The sequence below is a fragment of the Choloepus didactylus genome, chromosome 7, assembly GCF_015220235.1.
Source record: "Choloepus didactylus isolate mChoDid1 chromosome 7, mChoDid1.pri, whole genome shotgun sequence".
NCBI lineage: Eukaryota > Metazoa > Chordata > Mammalia > Pilosa > Megalonychidae > Choloepus > Choloepus didactylus.
Genome location: NC_051313.1, coordinates 38,867,952 through 38,886,950, shown reverse-complemented (window position 1 = coordinate 38,886,950; position 18,999 = coordinate 38,867,952). Strand labels below are relative to the sequence as shown.

General features: G+C 36.9%; 1 protein-coding gene across 12 annotated transcripts in view; it reads right to left on the bottom strand.

Moving 5' to 3' along the window:
• REV3L (REV3 like, DNA directed polymerase zeta catalytic subunit) overlaps window positions 1-18,999 on the bottom strand; it is a 229,754-nt gene that overhangs the window by 127,686 nt on the left and 83,069 nt on the right. For 11 of the 12 annotated variants that reach the window (XM_037843747.1, XM_037843748.1, XM_037843746.1 and 8 more), the window contains 2 exons: window positions 6,295-6,484; window positions 658-732 (listed from right to left, as the gene is read on the bottom strand). In XM_037843747.1, coding sequence (XP_037699675.1) covers window positions 658-732; window positions 6,295-6,484 — 265 coding nt within the window. The other variant, XM_037843758.1, reaches the window with a different exon arrangement.

The window sequence follows — 18,999 nt, the reverse complement described above, 5'->3', positions numbered from 1 at the left end:
GCTTCCTTGGCCCTAAATAAAAGGGCTGATATTTTAAGTTGACTATTTTATTATAAATTAATCCATTCTGATTTTTTTCATTTGATTGAATATTTTTCTTGTTAAATGATTTTTTAAAAATAAAAACTAGAAGTTCTTTGCTTACTCACACACACACACACAAAAGCCAATCCATTTCTGGCATTTTGCATAACGGCAGTTGTAGCAAACAGGAACATTCACTAACACCTAGAAAGGAATCAGCAGGATTCTTAGATCTTGGTAGCTCTCTCACCGTGGCCACTCACAAATTTCTCCTTACTTTGAAACTGAAGAGCCCTCAGAATTTAACATCTGGACTGGCAAGCAGGGCACTAAGACTACACAAAGCAGCCTCATTTCTCCTTACTTACTCCTAAAAACTCTTTAAGACAGGAGAAAAACAGTTGAGTGTCATAAATCAAGGTCCTCCCACAATTGAAATATCATTCCCACAGTCCAAGCCATAAACATCAACTTACTCATGGGTCTCTCTCTCTACATATATATGCACATTTTATGGTCTCTTTGTTTATTAATGCTACAAAGTATATATAGGCCTTTCTTCTACTTGTTCTTTTTATTATTAAAGTACTTAAGAGATAGTTATTTAGATTCTGATTTCATTTTTCTTTGTACCTTTTCACCATTGCAGGATTGTAAAGATAGATCTTCATAAAGTGTCTTTCCTTCTCATGATAACCATAAAAAGGTCTGAAATATAAGAAAAAGATATTTCAAATTATTTTCATCAATCAAAGATGAAATAACACAACTTATTACCCTAATGAGACTCAGTTGCCCTAATTTAGTCTTGTTTATATTTTTTAAAATATATAAGACTTTTCAATTAAACTAACCACAAGTTAACAATATGAAATGATGAAGTATGGTTACTTCTTTTAAAGTTTTAAAATTACCACTTTCAAAAAACTATGGACAAGAAAGGAGCAGCAAACTATTCAGAGCTTAATCTCAATTCAAAAAGACTCTATTAACAAGTGGTCCTTTAGTGATTGTGAAAACCTTGTGACTCACACTCCTTTTATCCAGTGTATGGACAGATGAGTAGAAAAATGGGGTTAAAAAGTAAATGAATATTAGGAGGGGATGGGAGGGAAGGTATCGGACGCATTATGTGTGTTTTTTTTTTTTTTTTTTGGAGTAATGAATGTGTTCAAGGGCTGATTGTGATGATGAATGCACAACTATATGATGATACTGCGACAACTGATTGTACACCGTGGATGACTGTATGGTATGTGAATTTATCTCAATAAAATTACAGGGGAAGAAAAAAAAAATGGGAAAAAATAAGTGGTCCTTTTCTCTTTACTCTGACCATGTATGAGAGAAACAGTGCTTTTGGGCACTTTACCCATTTCTATTTTTTCACATCATTTCAGGAGGATCTGACACTTTACCTGTGCCTCTGATATACAGACTACCATTTTAAAAGACAATGAAGTTAGAAACAGTTATGAATAGGTATGGATTTGTTGACAAAATAAGAAGATTATTTTGCCTAGAGCTGGTCTACAAATAAATGGTTGGTTAAATTCTTAGGTAGATTAAACCCAATTACTCTTCATTATAAAAATGTTGAACCCTTATGATGGGCTCTAGATAGAACTTACCTTCATTAGGATACCACCTCTCTCTGTCATGTGTGACAGTGTAGTGGGCAACAAATATACAAGTAATTTGACATTAGACTCATTATTTTAGGGATATTTAACCAACCTTTTTTTTCTTTAAGCTGTTTCTATCCTCTAGGTCAAGGCCACTTGCATGATTGTTGGAAAGCACTTTATATTTAAAAATTTAACTATTTACAGAGATTGAAAAGGTCATTATTGCTCCTTGGCTCTCTGCAATCTTATGCCATTTCACTCTTCTCCTTTTCTCCAGCCATTCTCAACATTTCACTTCCTCCAATTGCATCCTTCCTTAGGGAACTTGTTATTCCCTCTGCCTGAAAAGCTCTGTCCTGGACCATGACATAGCTTGCCTTCCACCTTCACTCAGGTCTCTGCTTAAATTCACCTCCTCAGAAAGGCCTTCTCTGATTGCCTTACCTAAAATGGCACTATCATCACCCCTTACCTTTCACCCTTTACTTTTTTTTTATAATGCTACCTGTTAAGTTTGTTGCTGTTCTCCCCATTTTGTTGCCATGAAGGAATGAAAGAAAAACATATTACTGAATGAACTCATATTCTCTCATTGGCAAAATTCAGTTCTTTATAGTCCTTCCCCCTGTCATTGTATTTTTCATATATATATAAATGCATCTCTCTTGTCTGGAGATATGGGTTATTTTTAGCCAGATAAATGGGAAAAAGTTTTTAAATCTGCATTGTTGTTATTCACAAGTTATCTTTGCTTTGTTTTGGTTTTGCTATCAATTTTTAGGTTTTATAATGAGAATCCCATAATTCCAGAAACTGAATATAAGTTAAGACTATAAAACCTCTAAGTGATTCCTAAATTTGGGATTTTGTTTTCATATTTATTGCCCCAAAATATAGTCTGGAAATTCTAAAAATTCAGATTTCTGCTTGTTCTGGTTAAGGAGGTCTCTAAAATTTTACCTGCAACCCTTTACCTCTTGTTGGGGGGCTTTAGTTGGTTTTGCCACAAAATTCCTCAACAGGAATTTGGGGACTCTTTGGGGGAAAGAAAGTAGAATGGAGGAGAGTTTTAAAGTAGATGTTTTTATGATTAACAATTATATTTGCTATTAAAGCCAGTTTGTTAATATATCAATGGGAAGGAAAATGAGCACATGTTTATTCTCCATAGGAGATTCTCTAGCATCATGGGAGGTGAATGGCAAGGAAACCCAGAAATGAGCCTAAGGTATCATGTCCTTACTCTTAACTCAGCCTCAGAATAATGCATTGTCTAGAAAAACTGGAATTAAATCTTGTATACATTTTAATTTGGTAGCTAGATGTGACCATGTCTACCTTGAAGAGGTAAAAAGTATTGAAGGAGTAAAGGAATCAGAGGAAGTAGAATGGATGGTGAGGAAAAAGGGACCTGGGTAAAAAAAAACAAAAAAAGATGAAAAATATTAGGAGAAAAAAAGAGAATGGCGGTGGTATATGAGAAACCCACATTTTATGCATGATTGTTCTATGAACACACAACTTCTCTAATTAAAAAAAAGAGGCAATCATCAATTAGATTAAAGAGCTCATCTTTTATCCCCATATATCCAGATCCATAACTCAACCACTCTCAAGATTATGGCAATTCCTTTAATAATACCAACCATTTATTTGGGTATAATAACTAATTATTCATTTCACTAGACTGCTTGGAGATTCAAGTTTTAAATGAGAATATGTATAGGAAAGTTCTTAGAAACCTTTCAAGCATGAAAAAAATTAGAAGATAAAGGTAGTGCTTACTTTCAGCATAACTGCTGCTGTAATAGGGCATGACGATATAGACTTTCACCTCATTCATTTATTCAATCAAACTGTTACTGAACCATATCTACTAAGTGCCCAGCACTATACAAAGTGCTAGAGACATAATGATGAACAAGACAAGCATGGTTCTTTTTCTCATGGAGCTTATATACTTGTGGGAGAAACATAAAAAAATTAAGTAAACAAACAAAAATTAAAATAATTCCAAATGAAATTAAGTCATAAAGGAAACAAAGAATAAGGTGAGATACAGAATAATAAGGACAACCTATTTTAAATAGGGTGGTAGTCAAGGAAAAGTGCAGAGGTGAAGGATTTGATGAATTGGAGGAGGACAGAGCACTCAAGAAAAAGAAACTGCATGTACAAAGAAATTAGGTGGGGAAGAGTTTGACATATTAGAGAAACTAAAAGACAAGTGTTTCTGGATGGAACATGGTAAACAAAGTAACAGAGGTAGGTAGGGGTCAGGTCACATAGGCTGTGGTTAGAACTTTAAATTTTATTCTATGTGAAAGATGAAGCCACTCAACGATTTTAAAAGGACTCAATTTACATTATAAAAGGGAAACTTTTGCTATTTTGGAATGAGACAGAAACAGAGGAAGGGAATTCAATTAAAAGGCTACTATGGTGATACAGAAGATACAGAGGAATAAGGTGGAGTAGAGTAGACAGATTTGAGATCGCCAGTTGGATTTCATATAGATATATATCAAACTTAACATGTTCCAATATGAACTCCAAATCTTTCCTGCCAACCTACTCTACTTGCATCTTCTCTCTCTTACATGTTGGTAATGCCACTCTTTTAATAGCACAGACTCAAAATTTTGTAGCCATCCTTTATTCCTCTCTCTTACTCACACACCTCATCCAATCAAAGAGCAAATCTTGTTGGCTCAATCCTTAGAACAGATCAATTACTCCTGTAGTTCAAGGCACTATATTTTCACCTAGATTAATAAAACAGACTCCTAATTCTCTCCCTGCTTCCACTTTTGTTCCCTGGAAGCTATTCTTAACACAGTAGCTGGAGTAATCCTTTCAGGTTTAAGTCAGATCAAAATTATGAAATAGCTCAGAGTAAAAGCCAAAGTAAGAACCTACTGTAATGGTTTTCAAACTTCAGCATGCATCAGAATAATCAGAAAAGTTTGTTAAAACACAAATTACTGAACCCCATCTCCAGAGTTTCTGATATAGTTGGTCTGGAGGGGGACCCAAGAATTTTTATTTCTAGCATATTTCCAGGTATATTAGCCTGGTCCTCCAAGAAGATGTCAAAATGTGCAAAATTTTATTGGGGAAACATCTGCGAGAGAAAATGAGGGGAGTCAGGGAGAGTTGTCAGACCTTGATATAAGTCTGATCCTAAGTGAACGAAGGAGGGTGGACAGAAGATCAGGTGGAAATGTCATATTGAAGTGCAAATCTAATAAAAGTTCAGCAAAGTTCATGGGGAGTCCTCAAGACAAAGTTACCCATGTGAGGAGCCCTTTGTCTCCCAGGAACAGGCCTGCCTTCATTTCCTGCTATGCTCAGTCATTGGCTAGGAGCAACCCAGGGAAAGTGGCTTTAGGTCATATGGGGTGAAAGACTGAATTTCAGTGTACAGAAGCAAGGACTATTAATCAATCATGCTCCCTTTAGCTGGAGACCTGGGAAATGCATTGATACCAGGTGTTATGGGTTGATTGTGTCCTCCCAAAAGATATGTTGAAGTCCTAACACCAAGGTACCTGTGAATGTGAGCTTATTTGGAATAGGGTTTTTGCAGATGTAACAAGTTAAGATGACAGCATATTTGATTAGAGTAGTTCCTAATCGAATGACTGATGCCTTTAGAAGATGGCTGTGTGAAGACACAGAAAGACACACAGAAAATGCCACACGACAATAGAGGCAAAGATTGGAGTGATGTGGCTATAAGCTAAGGAACACCAAGGCTTGGTGGCAATCGCCAGAAGCAAGAAGAGGCAAAGAAAGTTCTTCCTTGAGCCTCCAGAAGGAGCATGGTCCTGCCGACACCTGGCTCCAGAACTGCGAGAGAACAAATTTCTGTTGTGTTAAGCCACCCAGTTTATGATAATTTATTAAGGCAGCCCCAGGAAACTAATACATCAGGTAATACTGATGCTGCTGATTCTGGAACATACTTTGAAAACAATTAGCCTACATATCTCCATCTCCTCATACCTCATTTTGTCCTACTCTCCTTTTTATTCCCTCCATTCCAGTCACCTGGCCTCTTTGCTATTCCTACCCTCTTACTTCCTTCAAGTCTTTGCTCAAATATTGTATGTCTTGTCAATAAGACCCTCACTTACCCTATCTAAAAGTGCCACCTGCCCAATTCTCCATTCTACACTACTGATCCTCCTTATCCTGTTCTGTGTCTCCTTTTTTTCTATAGCACTAATTATCTTTTAATAAATAAACAAATTCATTACATGTTAACTCTAGTGCTTATTATCTATTTCCCACTACTAGAATATAAACTCATGGGGGCAGGGATTTTTGTTTTGTCACCAGTCTATCACAACTGTCTAGAACAATGTCTGGCACACAGAAGGTACTCAAATATTTGCTAAATGACTGAATTTCTACAGTTCAAGGAAGCAGAGAAACAGGAAAAGTTAAAACAGAAATCACTGTTAACTACTGCAATAGAAAAACTTTAAAAAAGATAGTGAGAAACTCATCCCAGTTCCACTAGATGAAGTAAAAGAAAATCAAAGTATATATTTGAATCAAGTATTTTTTTCTCGAATTATAATAGCAATAGGAATACAGATAAATAGAAATTTTAAAGATGTTATTATATACTTACATTCCTGATACTAATGACACTTTGAACACATGCTGAGCAGTGGAAGATGGATTGCCTAAAGCCACATTAAGTGCTCTGTCGATACTGAATGCCATCTGAGAAAGACAGCTTTCTGGCTGCTGCCCATAACCATCGTATGGCACATAGAGATAAGGAAAGATGCCATGTAGATGAAGACATGTCTTCTGACCTAAAATGTAACACATTATAAAATTTAGTCTTGAGAAGCATTTTTAAATGTTAACATTGCAAAGTTCAGAATGCAAGCCATTTAACATACCCATAGTTAAAGTTACCTATAGTACTACATTTTACAATAGAACATTTGGAAGCATTTTGTAAACATAAGCCTTGTAATATGATTTCAACAGTAGTTTTGGTGAAAATATATTTGAATATTTCACACTCACAACCCATTTAGTTTTATGTACTTAACTGAATTACTCTCTAATCACTTAACAGTGTTATGTAGCTCACAGAAATTCACTGAAAATTTACTAAGTAAATCAATGAGCGCCTATCTTTGCAAAAATGTTTTCAAACAACAGACTTTCTAAGACAGCTACAGATCCTGGAGAAAGAAGAGGGTAAAAGTAGTGGCAGTGTGTGGAATTTTGCTATGCAGCAGGGGTTGGAGGGGAGGGTGGTGGTGACAAAAAAATTAAAGTACTGCTATTAGAAAAAGAAACAAACAAACAAAAAACAAACACAAATTAAAAAAAAAAACCTTACAGATAAATTGTCTGTAATGGACTTCTTGGTATTTAAATTGCTTATTTGGTGGATTGGGACAGAGGGAGACAAAATGAGAGAAAAAAATCAAGTACGTATACTTCCCAGAAAGCCATTTTATCAGTCAAGGTGCAAAGGTGCTGACTTGCCAACAGGCAATTCAGCACCACCAGGATAAAGATAGTATGAGTAAGAACCCACACAAGAACCACCAGAGAACAGCAATTTGTCCCTGACAAGGTAAGTAATAACAGCCTCAACAAAAAGCAGATGCACCATTTACTCTACTGAATCTGGCAGGGCTGTATGGAAGTGGTTCCTATACTCACAGCATTGTCCCTAGCTCCCCTTGGGTACATGCCATTTGTCTAATTCAGAGAGGAGAGCAACAGTGATGGAAGAACAACTCTGTTTTTCTTATGTTGTCACTCATTATCACTGTGCTGCTCCTGCCGACACAAACTGTATGCTTCTGTCCCATCCTTTACCCCTCCTCACTCTGTTTCTCTGGGCTTTTACTTTTGGTAGGAAAATTTGGTAACTATTATATAAATAGATAGATAAGATTCATTTGGAACTTCATTTCATACTTTTTGACTACTATTTCCCACTGATAATTTAGAATGATTTATATAAAATATTTGGAATATAGTTCTATGTTCTGTTGGTATCTTGTGTTTATTGTACTTCTTATAAGGAGTAACAGCTTGTTTTATTGTTAAAGTACAGTTATAACAGAATAAATAATTGAAATAGGAAGTTATTACATAAAGTATAGCAAAATTGAAAGAACAGTCATATAATGGACGATTTGTACCCTCTGGATTGCAGTTTTCTGATTTGAACTAACAACCATCACACCTGAAGAATTACAAATTGTACTGCTGTTAGACCAATTTCCATTGCTATTTTTGTACTACTTAATTTCTAATGAATCAAAAAATTATTTTCATAAAAGCAAATTATTTGACTATTTCATTTCTAAATATAACATGTCTTATTTCCTAAATAGTGTACCATTTACGGATTCTTCAAGTAGAAAAAAATTCAAACTGTAATGAAAAACAAGTCTTTAGACTAATTTTAATCAATACACTGAGGATCTACTTGAATGCTTTTAAATGTCTCATGAAAATACCCATTACCCTTCCGGACATAAACTACAATTTGGTTAAGAGTCACTAGAGTGCTAAGTCGTGGAGTGGGGGAGGTGGGGAAACAGAGAAGTATTACCTTTTAAATTGACAAAATAAATCCAAGACCAGTGAATTACAAGAATACCAAGGTAGTATATTTTACAAACAATATTATAAGTTTCTAAGATATTAATTTTACAGTCAAAATATCTAATTAGGAAAGATTTTATAAGGAACAATTATAAAATTTGATTTCCACTAATACTTTATTGGTGGGGTGCTCACAAAGTATCTTTTAAAAAAATAATTTTATATCCACTTTTCACATCTCCTGTGAAGTAGGGGCTAGAGCAATAATCCTTCTACTTATAGGTTTGGGAACTACAACAATCTTGGAATTTATTATTTAAGGAAGAGGCAGAAAATGATTTATTCAGTAGGTCCTGGACTAAGTGCTTTACATTTATTATTTCAAAATCATCTGGCAAGTATCATAAAGGTGAACTTTCCCAAAGTTACACACAGCTATTACGTAATGAATGAAGATGAGGATTTGAAAGCAGATCAACCAAATCTAAAATCAAAATTTCTTATTTAATCATGCTGGTTCAATTATTTATTTTTAAGTTAATGTTGGCTTCCTTATTTCTTATTTTATATTGTAATTGCCTGTTTCCTTATCTAACTTTTCCTCTTGACCGCAAATTCTTTGGGTGCTGAGACTGAATGATCATAATTTCCTAGGATCCAGTAAATATGCATAGGTGTTCAATAAATATTGACTGAATGAATGAATGAACACTCAGCAAAACAGAATAACTGCTTAAGGAGAAAGTACTGATGCAAAAGCCTTTGAATATCTGAAAAAAACAAATCCATGAACATATAGGGACTCTGATACAACTAATGGAACTATCCTCAGGGTTAAAGAAGGACATTGGTGTAGAGGTTGGGGAGAATACCCAGCTTATTGCATTTTCCTACTTTGAATAACCTGAAGTCCCATACAAAGCTATAGTCACTACATCAACACAAACGTACTTCCCTCTGGTTCTTCTATAGCTAGAACTCATTAGCTCAGTGCCTTTCCTACTATTCCTCCTCAAGAACAACCTCCTGAAGAACAATCACAGTACAAAGGATTCTTGGTATAGCACTCTAATACAGAATACATATCATAGAAAAGAAAATGTTGAGAAACAAGATAAAATAAGAAACTCAAAAAGTTAAATAGGGAAAAGAGAAATATGTACAACATGAATATTAGAGTCAATTTCTTTTTGACAACAGTAGTCTTTGATTACTGTAAAATTTGTATAATATCTTGACAAGCCACAGACCACTTTGATTTATTTCCCTCCATCAGCTCTACCCCACACCAATATGTGGGGAGTCACACACATTTGCTAAATTCTGAAGTCCCTTAGAATAAGTTAGTCTACAAGGACCACATTTGTTGGGATTAGGTTCAGCTGTGAGCAAATGCCCCACAATAAGTGGCTGAAACATTAAAATTAGTCACTTCTCTCATAAAAGAAGACCAAAGGCAGGCAGCTGCTAGTAGGGACCCATGTTCTTTGAACTTCTAGTTAAAAGAAACTTGTGACTTCAGTCTAGGGGCTTTAGCTTTATACTCCAAGGAGTTCCACACAATGGATGCTTTTAAGAATGTTTTTATAAAATTAGTGGAAATTATGCTATCTTAAAACCCTCCACTAAATGATTTGGGATTCTTAAAGAATCTGACATATTAGCTATTACTAAGTAACATTTGGATCTAAGAGATTATGTTCAAGTGAGTTTAGGCAACAAGTCCAGTAGGAATATTCTTGAGATGAATAACCTATATTCACAGGTTTCAAAAAATTTTGAACAGCTGAAACATTCAAATTTGACTAATGCTGCTTAGGTCAGAAGCTGAAACACAATTTGTTTCAGGAAAGCTCCATGGAAACTTTTTGTCAAACACTGTAACTGATGGTTTTTAAAGATGCCATGGAAGAATTTTTTTGGAGTTGGCTATCTTCCAACTGTGTGTAAACATGATTTATAATAACCAAGACTTGTGTGCTCTGAATCTATCTTCTACATAACCTAGAAATACACTAAACATTAAGTCCTCTAACAATTCTTATGTAAGTTTTCCACATTTTGCCTGTATATAAAGTGCCTAAATTTGGTCCTTTAATTAAATTGTGCATTGCAAATTTTATTAGCCTATTCATAGTTAAACTGCCTCTATTTTTGTAGATCCATTTTTGATAAACAGAAAGACCAACACACACCATTTCTCTAATTCAAGGTCTGCAAACTTTTTCTGTAAAGTGGCAGATAGTAAATATTTTAGGCTTTATCATACAGTCTCTGATGGAACTACTCAACTCTGCCATTGTAGCCTGAAAGAAGCTCAGGCATACATAAATGAATGGGCATGGATGTGTTTCAATAAAATTTCATTTACAAAAACAGGTAATGGTATGGATTTCACCTAAGTGTAGTAGTTTGTCAATCCCTACACGATAAAACTACTCCGCCATCATCTGGAACTGAGAAGAGTAATGTCTTTTTAAAACAAACAAAACATCTGACTGGTAACTACAATTAAAATCATGCTAGATTGTATCTTGAATAAGAAATGCTTATTTTGTAATTTGCAAACCCCATCTCCCAAATCTCAAAACCAATCTAGATCAAGGTTTAAACCAACCTCTACAGAACTACAGAAACAGAAAAACTCGGTATGTGATCAAGAAAACTTGAATTTATGGAAATTTTCATATTTTCTTCTTCCTACAAAACTTTTCAAGATTTATACCACTATTGTTAATTCAACTCTGTTTCCCTCCTATCTTTCTTTCACTCTGCCCTTCTAAAGGTTTACTCCAACTTTCTTTCCCCATCCCCACAAACCCACAAATGACCAAACAAAACTCTTCATAGTTGAATAGGAAGCAAGGGTTAAATCATCTATTGTCTACAAAAGAAAAGTCTTAAAAATGTACTTTTAGCCCTAGAAATTCCACTTTCTGAATTTATCCTAAGGTAAAAGTTAAGAATGTACTTGAAGGTTTAGATACTAGGAAGTCAAGACAGTATTAATAGTGAAAAAAAGGGAAAACAATCCAAATTTCTAAAAATAGGGGATTAAGTAAATTATGGTTTATCCAAATAATAGAACAGAACTATGGTCCTCAGGACAAATCCAGCTTGCTGTTTTTGTAAATAAAGTTGTATGGAACACCTGACACCCATTTGGAATGGTCTAACTGGTTGGTTTTCCCACAGGCAGAATTGAGTGGTTGAAATGACCCAATAGACCTTAAAGTCGAAAATATTTACTCTCTGGCCTTTATAGAAAAAGTCTGTCAACCTCAGCAAGAGATGGCATTGAAGTATATTGCTTACCATGAAAAAATGTTCATAATATATTTATTGTTGGGCAACAATGGATTATAAAACTGTTTATAACACATTTAACCAGTTTCGTAAAACTAAACACACATCTAGTAGGAAAAAAAGACTAGAAGATTTTGTAAAATAAAATGGAAACAGCGAGGAACTTAGATGGCGGCTAGCTGAGACAGGGCGGAAAAAACGCCTCCGTGAAAAACACTAGCTAAAAACCAGAAAGTGACCTAGAATACCGGTTACAGCGATGCACCAACTGGATGAGGGCTCCTAGCTCCAGACGGGCCATATACTTGGTGAAACCGGGAGTCGGCATTCTGAAACGAGTGAGTAAGCTGATTGGAAGACCCGAAGCCGTGCAGTGGGCTGGGGAAGCCAGGGTTCAGCGTATGGAGACCAGCTGGCTGTTTAAAAAAAAAAAAAAAAAAAAAAGGAGCGGCTCCAGTAGCAATTGTGGGAACCACGCAGAAAAACACAGCAAGAGGGGGCTGGGCTGGCCTCTTGCTGTCTGGCCGGGAAGATAGCCTGCAGCAGATACCCTTGGGTTCGGGGGAATGGAGGGGAGACCCAGAAGCAGGAAGAAACCCAATGGCTAGCAGCTAGCTCCCGGAGGGCTGGATAAACTCCTGCCCGGGGCAGTGCCCGCAGCCCAAAGCCCCGCCAGTTGTCCCAGAGCTGGGAAGGAGGAACGGTGCGAGGAGGAGGGGCTCAGACGCCCCGCTCGGCCATTTTTGCTTCGGGCTGGGAGTGCGCCGCCGCATGGCCCGGTGGCCCGGGGCTTCCCTTGTGGGACGGCATGCACTGATGACGTAGCACAGCCTTCTCTTGGCTGAGCTACTGGAGGAGCATGGCTGGGAGGGGGGATCCGCTTGGAGAACCCAGGGATGCTACGCCAAGTCCAGTGGTTTATGGATCAGCGAGAGTGAGAGGCTGGGGCTGAACTGAAATGAAGGCTTAGACTTGTGTGGCAGCCTTGAATCTCCGGTATCCTGGGGGATTTGAACATTAGAACTGCCCTTCCTCCCTGGCTACCCGTACACACGCCCCACATTCAGGGTGGACAGCTCCAGCAACACACCCAAACTGAGTTCTCCAACTGAACCCACAAGAATCATTTCCCCACACAAAGTGGAAAAAAGGTTGAGAACTGGCTCGAGGGATATAGGTGACTCACAGACGCCATCTGCTGGTTAGTTAGAGAAAGTGTATGTCACCAAACTGTGCTCCTGAAAAATTAGATTGATATCCCTTTTTCTTTACAACTTGAAAGAGCCCTATCAAGCAAAACAAATGCCAAGAGGCCAAAAACAACAGAAAATCTTAATGCATATGATAAAACCAGAAGATATGAGAATCCAACTCCAAACACACAAACCAAAATATCGGAAGATACAGTATACCTTGCAAAGTTAATCAAAGATCTACAATCGAGGAACAAAAACATGGCAAAGGATTTAAAGGACATCAAGAAGACCATGGCCCAGGATATAAGCTACATAAAGAAGACCCTAGAAGAGCATAAAGAAGACATTGCAAGAGTAAATAAAAAAAATAGAAGATCTTATGGAAATAAAAGAAACTGTTGGCCAAATTAAAAAGACTCTGGATATTCACAATACAAGACTAGAGGAAGCCGAACAACATCTCAGTGTCCTAGAAGTCCACAGAACAGAAAATGAAAGAACAAAAGAAAGAATGGAGAAAAAAATCAAAAAAATCAAAATGGATCTCAGGGATAGGATAGATAAAATAAAAATGTCCAAACTTAAGACTCATCGGTGTCCCAAAAGGGGAAGAAAAGGGTAAAGGTCTAGAAAGAGTATTCAAAGAAATTGTTGGGGAAAACTTCCCCAACATTCTACACAATATAAATACCCAAAGCATAAATGCCCAGCGAACTACAAATAGAATAAATCCAAATAAACCCACTCCAAGACATATTCTGATCAGACTGTCAAATACTGAAGAGAAGGAGCAAGTTCTGAAAGCAGCAAGACAAAAGCAATTCACTACATACAAAGGAAACAACATAAGATTAAGTAGTGACTACTCAGCAGCAACCATGGAGGCGAGAAGGCAGTGGCATGACATATTTAAAACTCTGAGAGAGAAAAATTTCCAACCAAGAATACTTTATCTAGCAAAACTCTCCTTCAAATTCGAGGGAGAGCTTAAATTTTTCACAGACAAACAAATGCTGAGAGACTTTGCCAATGAAAGACCTCCCCTACTTCAGATTCTGAGGGGAGCCCTGCTGGAGGAGAGACAGGGAAAGGAGAAAGAGATATAGAGAATTTTAACAGACATATATAGTACCTTACGTCCCAAATCACCAGGACACTCACTTTTCTCTAGTGATCACAGATCTTTCTCGAGAAGGGACCATAAGCTGGGTCATTAAAACAAGCCTCAAGAAATTAAAAAAAAAAAAACATTGAATATACTCAAAGCACATTCTCCAACCACAATGGAATGCAAATAGAAGTCAATAATTTTTGAACTGTAATTCCACTAGTTACTTCCTACAGGATATAAAATACACAAACTCTAAGGACAAATCAGTGGTTTTGAACTCAATGTAAAATATGTAATTTTAGACAACTATATAAAGGTGGGGGAATGAAGGAGTATAGGAACATAGTTTATGTGTCCTATTGAAGTGAAGGTGGTATCAAAGAAAAACAAGATTGATATGGATTTAAGAGGTTAATTTTAAGCCCCACAGTAAACACAAAGAAATTATCAGAGAATATAACCATAGAGATGAAAAGTAGAGTTTGGGTTAAGAGAAATAGGGGAAGGGGCAATGGGGAGTGAAGAAATGAGTGTAGGGTTGCTGTTTGACATGAAGGGAAATTTCTAGTAATGGATGGTGGGAAAGAGCATTACAACATTCTAAACGTGATTAATCCCACTAATGAAAGGCTAGGGAGGGAGTGGAATGGGAAGATTTAGGCTGTATATATGTTTCCACAACTGAAAAAAAAAAAAAAAGTCAGTCTAACTAGATGACAATTGAATACTAAGGATGAACTTGGATGGGACAGGAGGATAGAGGACAGGTGGCTCAAAGGGACACAGGTGAGAGATAAGGAAAAGGAAATATAGAATGTAAGCTTTTTATCATTGTTGAATCCATTGTACTTCTTAGCTGCGCTTAATGGGATTGCATGAAAGAATGTTCTTGTTCATGGGAAGTGTATACGTGAATTATAGTGAATGCTCAAGGATGTGTGCAGCTAACTCTCATATGTTCAGACGACAGAGCAATAGATGATGGATGATAGAGAGGGAGGGAGGGAGAGAGGGAAAGAAATAGCAATGTGACAGCAAGTTAAAGTTGGGGGATTCAGCTACCGGGGGAGGGGGGGTCAGGGTATGATGGAATTCTGTGTATGGGGCTAGTATTGTTTTTGCAACTGTTCATATAATTCTGAATTTATTTCAAAATAAAAAATAAAAAAATAAAAATAAATAAAAAAATGTAAGCAGTGATTATATATATATGGTAAAGATGATGGGTGATTTTGTCCTCTTTTTGTCTATTCAAATTTTCTAAGTTTTATATATTTGTGTAAGAGCAGGGCAGAAGAAGTGACATACTTCTAAATGACCCAGAAATGTAAAACATAAAAACAATACTAAGTTTAATCACTGTGCTGGTTTGAATGTATTTTGTCCCCCAGAAAAAGCCATATTCTTTGATGCAATCTTGTGGGGCAGACATATTAGTGGGGATTAAGTTGGGACCTTTGGATTAGGTTGTTTACATGGAAATGTGCCCCACTCAACTGTAGGTGATAACTCTGATAAGATATTTCCATGGAGGCATGGCCCCACCCATTCAGGGTGGGCCTTGATCAGTGGAGCCATATAAATGAGCTGACAGGCAGAAGGAACTCAGTGCAGCTGAGAGTGACACTTTGAAGAGGAGCTACAGCCAAGAGGGACACTTTGAAGAAAGCACAGGAGCTGCAGATGAGACAGTTTGAAGACGGCAGTTGAAAGCCCTCTTGCTCCAGAGAAGCTAAGAGAGGACAAATACCCGAAGTGCAACTAAGAGTGACATTCTTGAGGAACTGCAGCCTAGAGAGGAACATCCTGGGAGAAAGCCATTTTGAAACCAGAACTTTGGAGCAGACGCCAGCCACATGCCTTTCCAGCTAACAGAAGTTTTCTGGACACCATTGGCCATCCTCCAGTGAAGGTACCCAATAGCTGATGTGTTACCCTGGACACTTTATGGCCTTAAGACTAACTGTGTAACTAAATAAACCCCCATTTATAAAAGCCAATCCATCTCTGGTGTTTTGCATTCTGGCAGCATTAGCAAACTAGAACAGATTTTGGTATCAGGAAATTTACGATAAGTACAACTAGACCTACAGATGTGGAGGTTACCAGAGAGATATGGGTGAGAGAAGATGACAGATTTGCGAGTCATGAGCATGAACTGGGTAAGACTGCTCAGAGAGAATGGACAGAAAAGAGAACAGGCCTAGGCCAGAAACTTGAGGAATACTAATACTTTAGGAAAGAGTAGAGGAGTTTGATTTATGTAGGGTGTGTGAGAATGAGCCCCTGAGGCTACCAAGCAAAAAAAAGAAGGTAACAGTTAGTGAAGAATTGAGAATGTAAAAATGTTAGCCATGGAACCAGAGCTCCAGAGGGTCCAGTGGAAATGTAGGCACTTCTAAGAAGTTGGATCAGAGAGTGGAAGCAGCATGCCTCTGAACACATATAGGACTAGGAAGAGGCACTTCCAGAATGTCAGAATAAGGATCTCTGAAAATCTACACCTCCATAAAAGCAATAAAAAAAAATCTTGCAAAAACTGTCAAAATCAATTTTTGTCAAAACTCTGGAAATTAACTAAAGGCTTGCAACAATCCAAGGACTGTTTCTTCAAGAATACCCTTGTGGCATTTTAATTTGCTCTAATCTGATTCCCTCCTCCCCAGTGCCACAGTACCTTTCAACTACAGTAGTTGTGCAAACCAGCAGTTTAGCAGCCACTGGAGGGAGCAGAATGGGTTTGGAGCTCCCCATATACCCCATCCCCAGATAGGTGTCACTATTTGACCTGACTGGCAGTTCACAGAAATGCTCTATTCTCAGGCCTTGTCTTTTATTGACCCGATTCAGACTCCACTCTGGGGGAAAAGCTCTATCCCCAGGGCATTTGTTAAGAAAAATCAGCAGCAATTCTTTTAACTTCAAAGCTGCCTGACGAAGTTTTAACAGTTGAAGCAAAGAAGCTGACAAAAAAAAAAAAAAGGTTCAGTGACATGTCCACCAGGGGCTTTAAAACGTTCTGACATATTCCTAGGAATCTAGAAGGCTATACAGGTATGGTAACTCTTTGAATCATAAATCATATTCTCCGCCATATACATGTGCAGTGCTGTTTGCATGCCCAAGAAAGATCTGAGAAGAACTTAAGCTCTCAACTCTTGCTGGCTTTGAAACTCTGCCCCAACAAACACACAGAGCCCCTTAACAAAAGTTGAGAAAAGACTTACTGATTTAAGGCATCGAAAGAAAGTATCTGTTAATCACTAACTGACCCATCAAAGACTAGGGATTGTACAAATCAGTCCAGAAAAGTCATAAGAAACAAACAGCAAAAACAACAACAAAAAGCAAAAACAAATCCTGGGATTGGAGGAGAAAGTGATTTATGATTCAAAGAGTTACCACATTATTTAATTAAATAAATGACTAGTTTTTGACAAAAAACTAGGAGACATAAAAAGAAACAGGAAAGTATGCCAAAATACAATAAAAATATCAGTCAATAGAATTATCACTGAGGAAGCCCAAAGACTTTAAATCAGCTATAATAAATATTTCAAATAACTGAAAAATTAAAGGATACTATGAGTATGATGTCTCACCAAATAGAGAACATCAGTCAAGAAATAGAAATTATAAAAAAGAAGCAAGTGGAAATTCTGGAGTTTAAAAGTAAAACTGAAATGAAAAATTTACTAGAGGGGCTCTACAGCAGATTTCAGCTGGCAGAAGAAAGAACTGACAAACTTGAAAACAGGTCAATTGAGATTATCCAGTTTGAGGAACAGAATGAAAACAGAACAAAGAAAAATAAACAGATACTCAGAAACCTTTGGGACACCATCAAGCATACCATCATACGAACAAAGGGAGTCCTAGATGGACAGGAGAGAAAGAGGCAGAAAGAACTGAAGAAATAATGGCCACAACTTTCCAAATTTAGTAAAAGAAAGAAAAAAAAAATTAGTCTCCACATTCGAAAAGTTCAATGAACTCCAAGTTAGGATAAACACAAAAAGAAGAACAAACTAATCCCCAAGTGAGCAAAAGGAAGGAAATAAAAACTAAAGTGGAGATAAATGAAATAAAGAAAAAAAAAAACTAGAGAAAAGCAATGAAATCAAAAGTTGGCTCTTTGAAAAGAACAATAAAATTGATAAACCTTTAGACTGACAAAGAAAAAAAGAGAGGGGACGCAAATAACTAAAATAAGAAACGAGAGGAGGACATTACTACCAACCCCACAGAAATAAAAAAGTTTACAAGAGGATACTACGAACAACTGTATGCCAACAAATTAGATAGCCTAAGTCCAATGGACAAATTCCTATAAACAAGAAAAACACAAACTACACTGACACCAGAAGAAACAGATCTCAACAGAAAAAGTAACGAGATTGAACCAGTAATCAAAAACACCCAACAAAGAAAAGCCCAGAATCAGATGGCTTCACAGGCGATTTTTATCAGAAATTCAAAGAAGAATTAACACAAATCCTGCTCCAACTCTTTCAAAAAATTGCAGAGAAGAGAAAAACTCCTAACTTATTTTATAAGGCCAGAATCATCTGAAAATCAAAGCTAGCTAAAGATATCATGAGAAAAGAAAACTATAGACCAATATTCCTCAAGAATAGACACAAAAATCCTCAGCAAAATACAGCAAACCGAATACAAAAGCACATTAAAAGACTTATACACTATGAACTTTTCTCAGGAAAAGAAAGGTGGTCTAACATAAGAAAATCAAGAAATGTAATGCACCATATTAATAGAAGGAAGGAAAAAAAAGTAATCAAATTCATATGGAAGGGAAAGGGGCCCCAAATAGCCAAAACAGAACAAAGCTGGAAGACTTGAACTTCCCAATTTCAAAACTTATTACAGGACAGAGGATCTAAGATGGCGGCATAGAGAGTAGTGGAAGCTAAATAATCCCCTTGGAACAACTAAAAAAAAAACAGAAACAACTAGTAAATAATCTGAAATAACTGTGGGGGGACAAATGTGACCGTCCACTCATCATACACCAACCTGAATTGGGAGGAATGCCCGAGATCACAGCATAAAATCTGTAAGTAAAAACTGCGGATCCAAGTCGGGAGACCCCTCCTCTCACAGCCCAAGTTGCAAA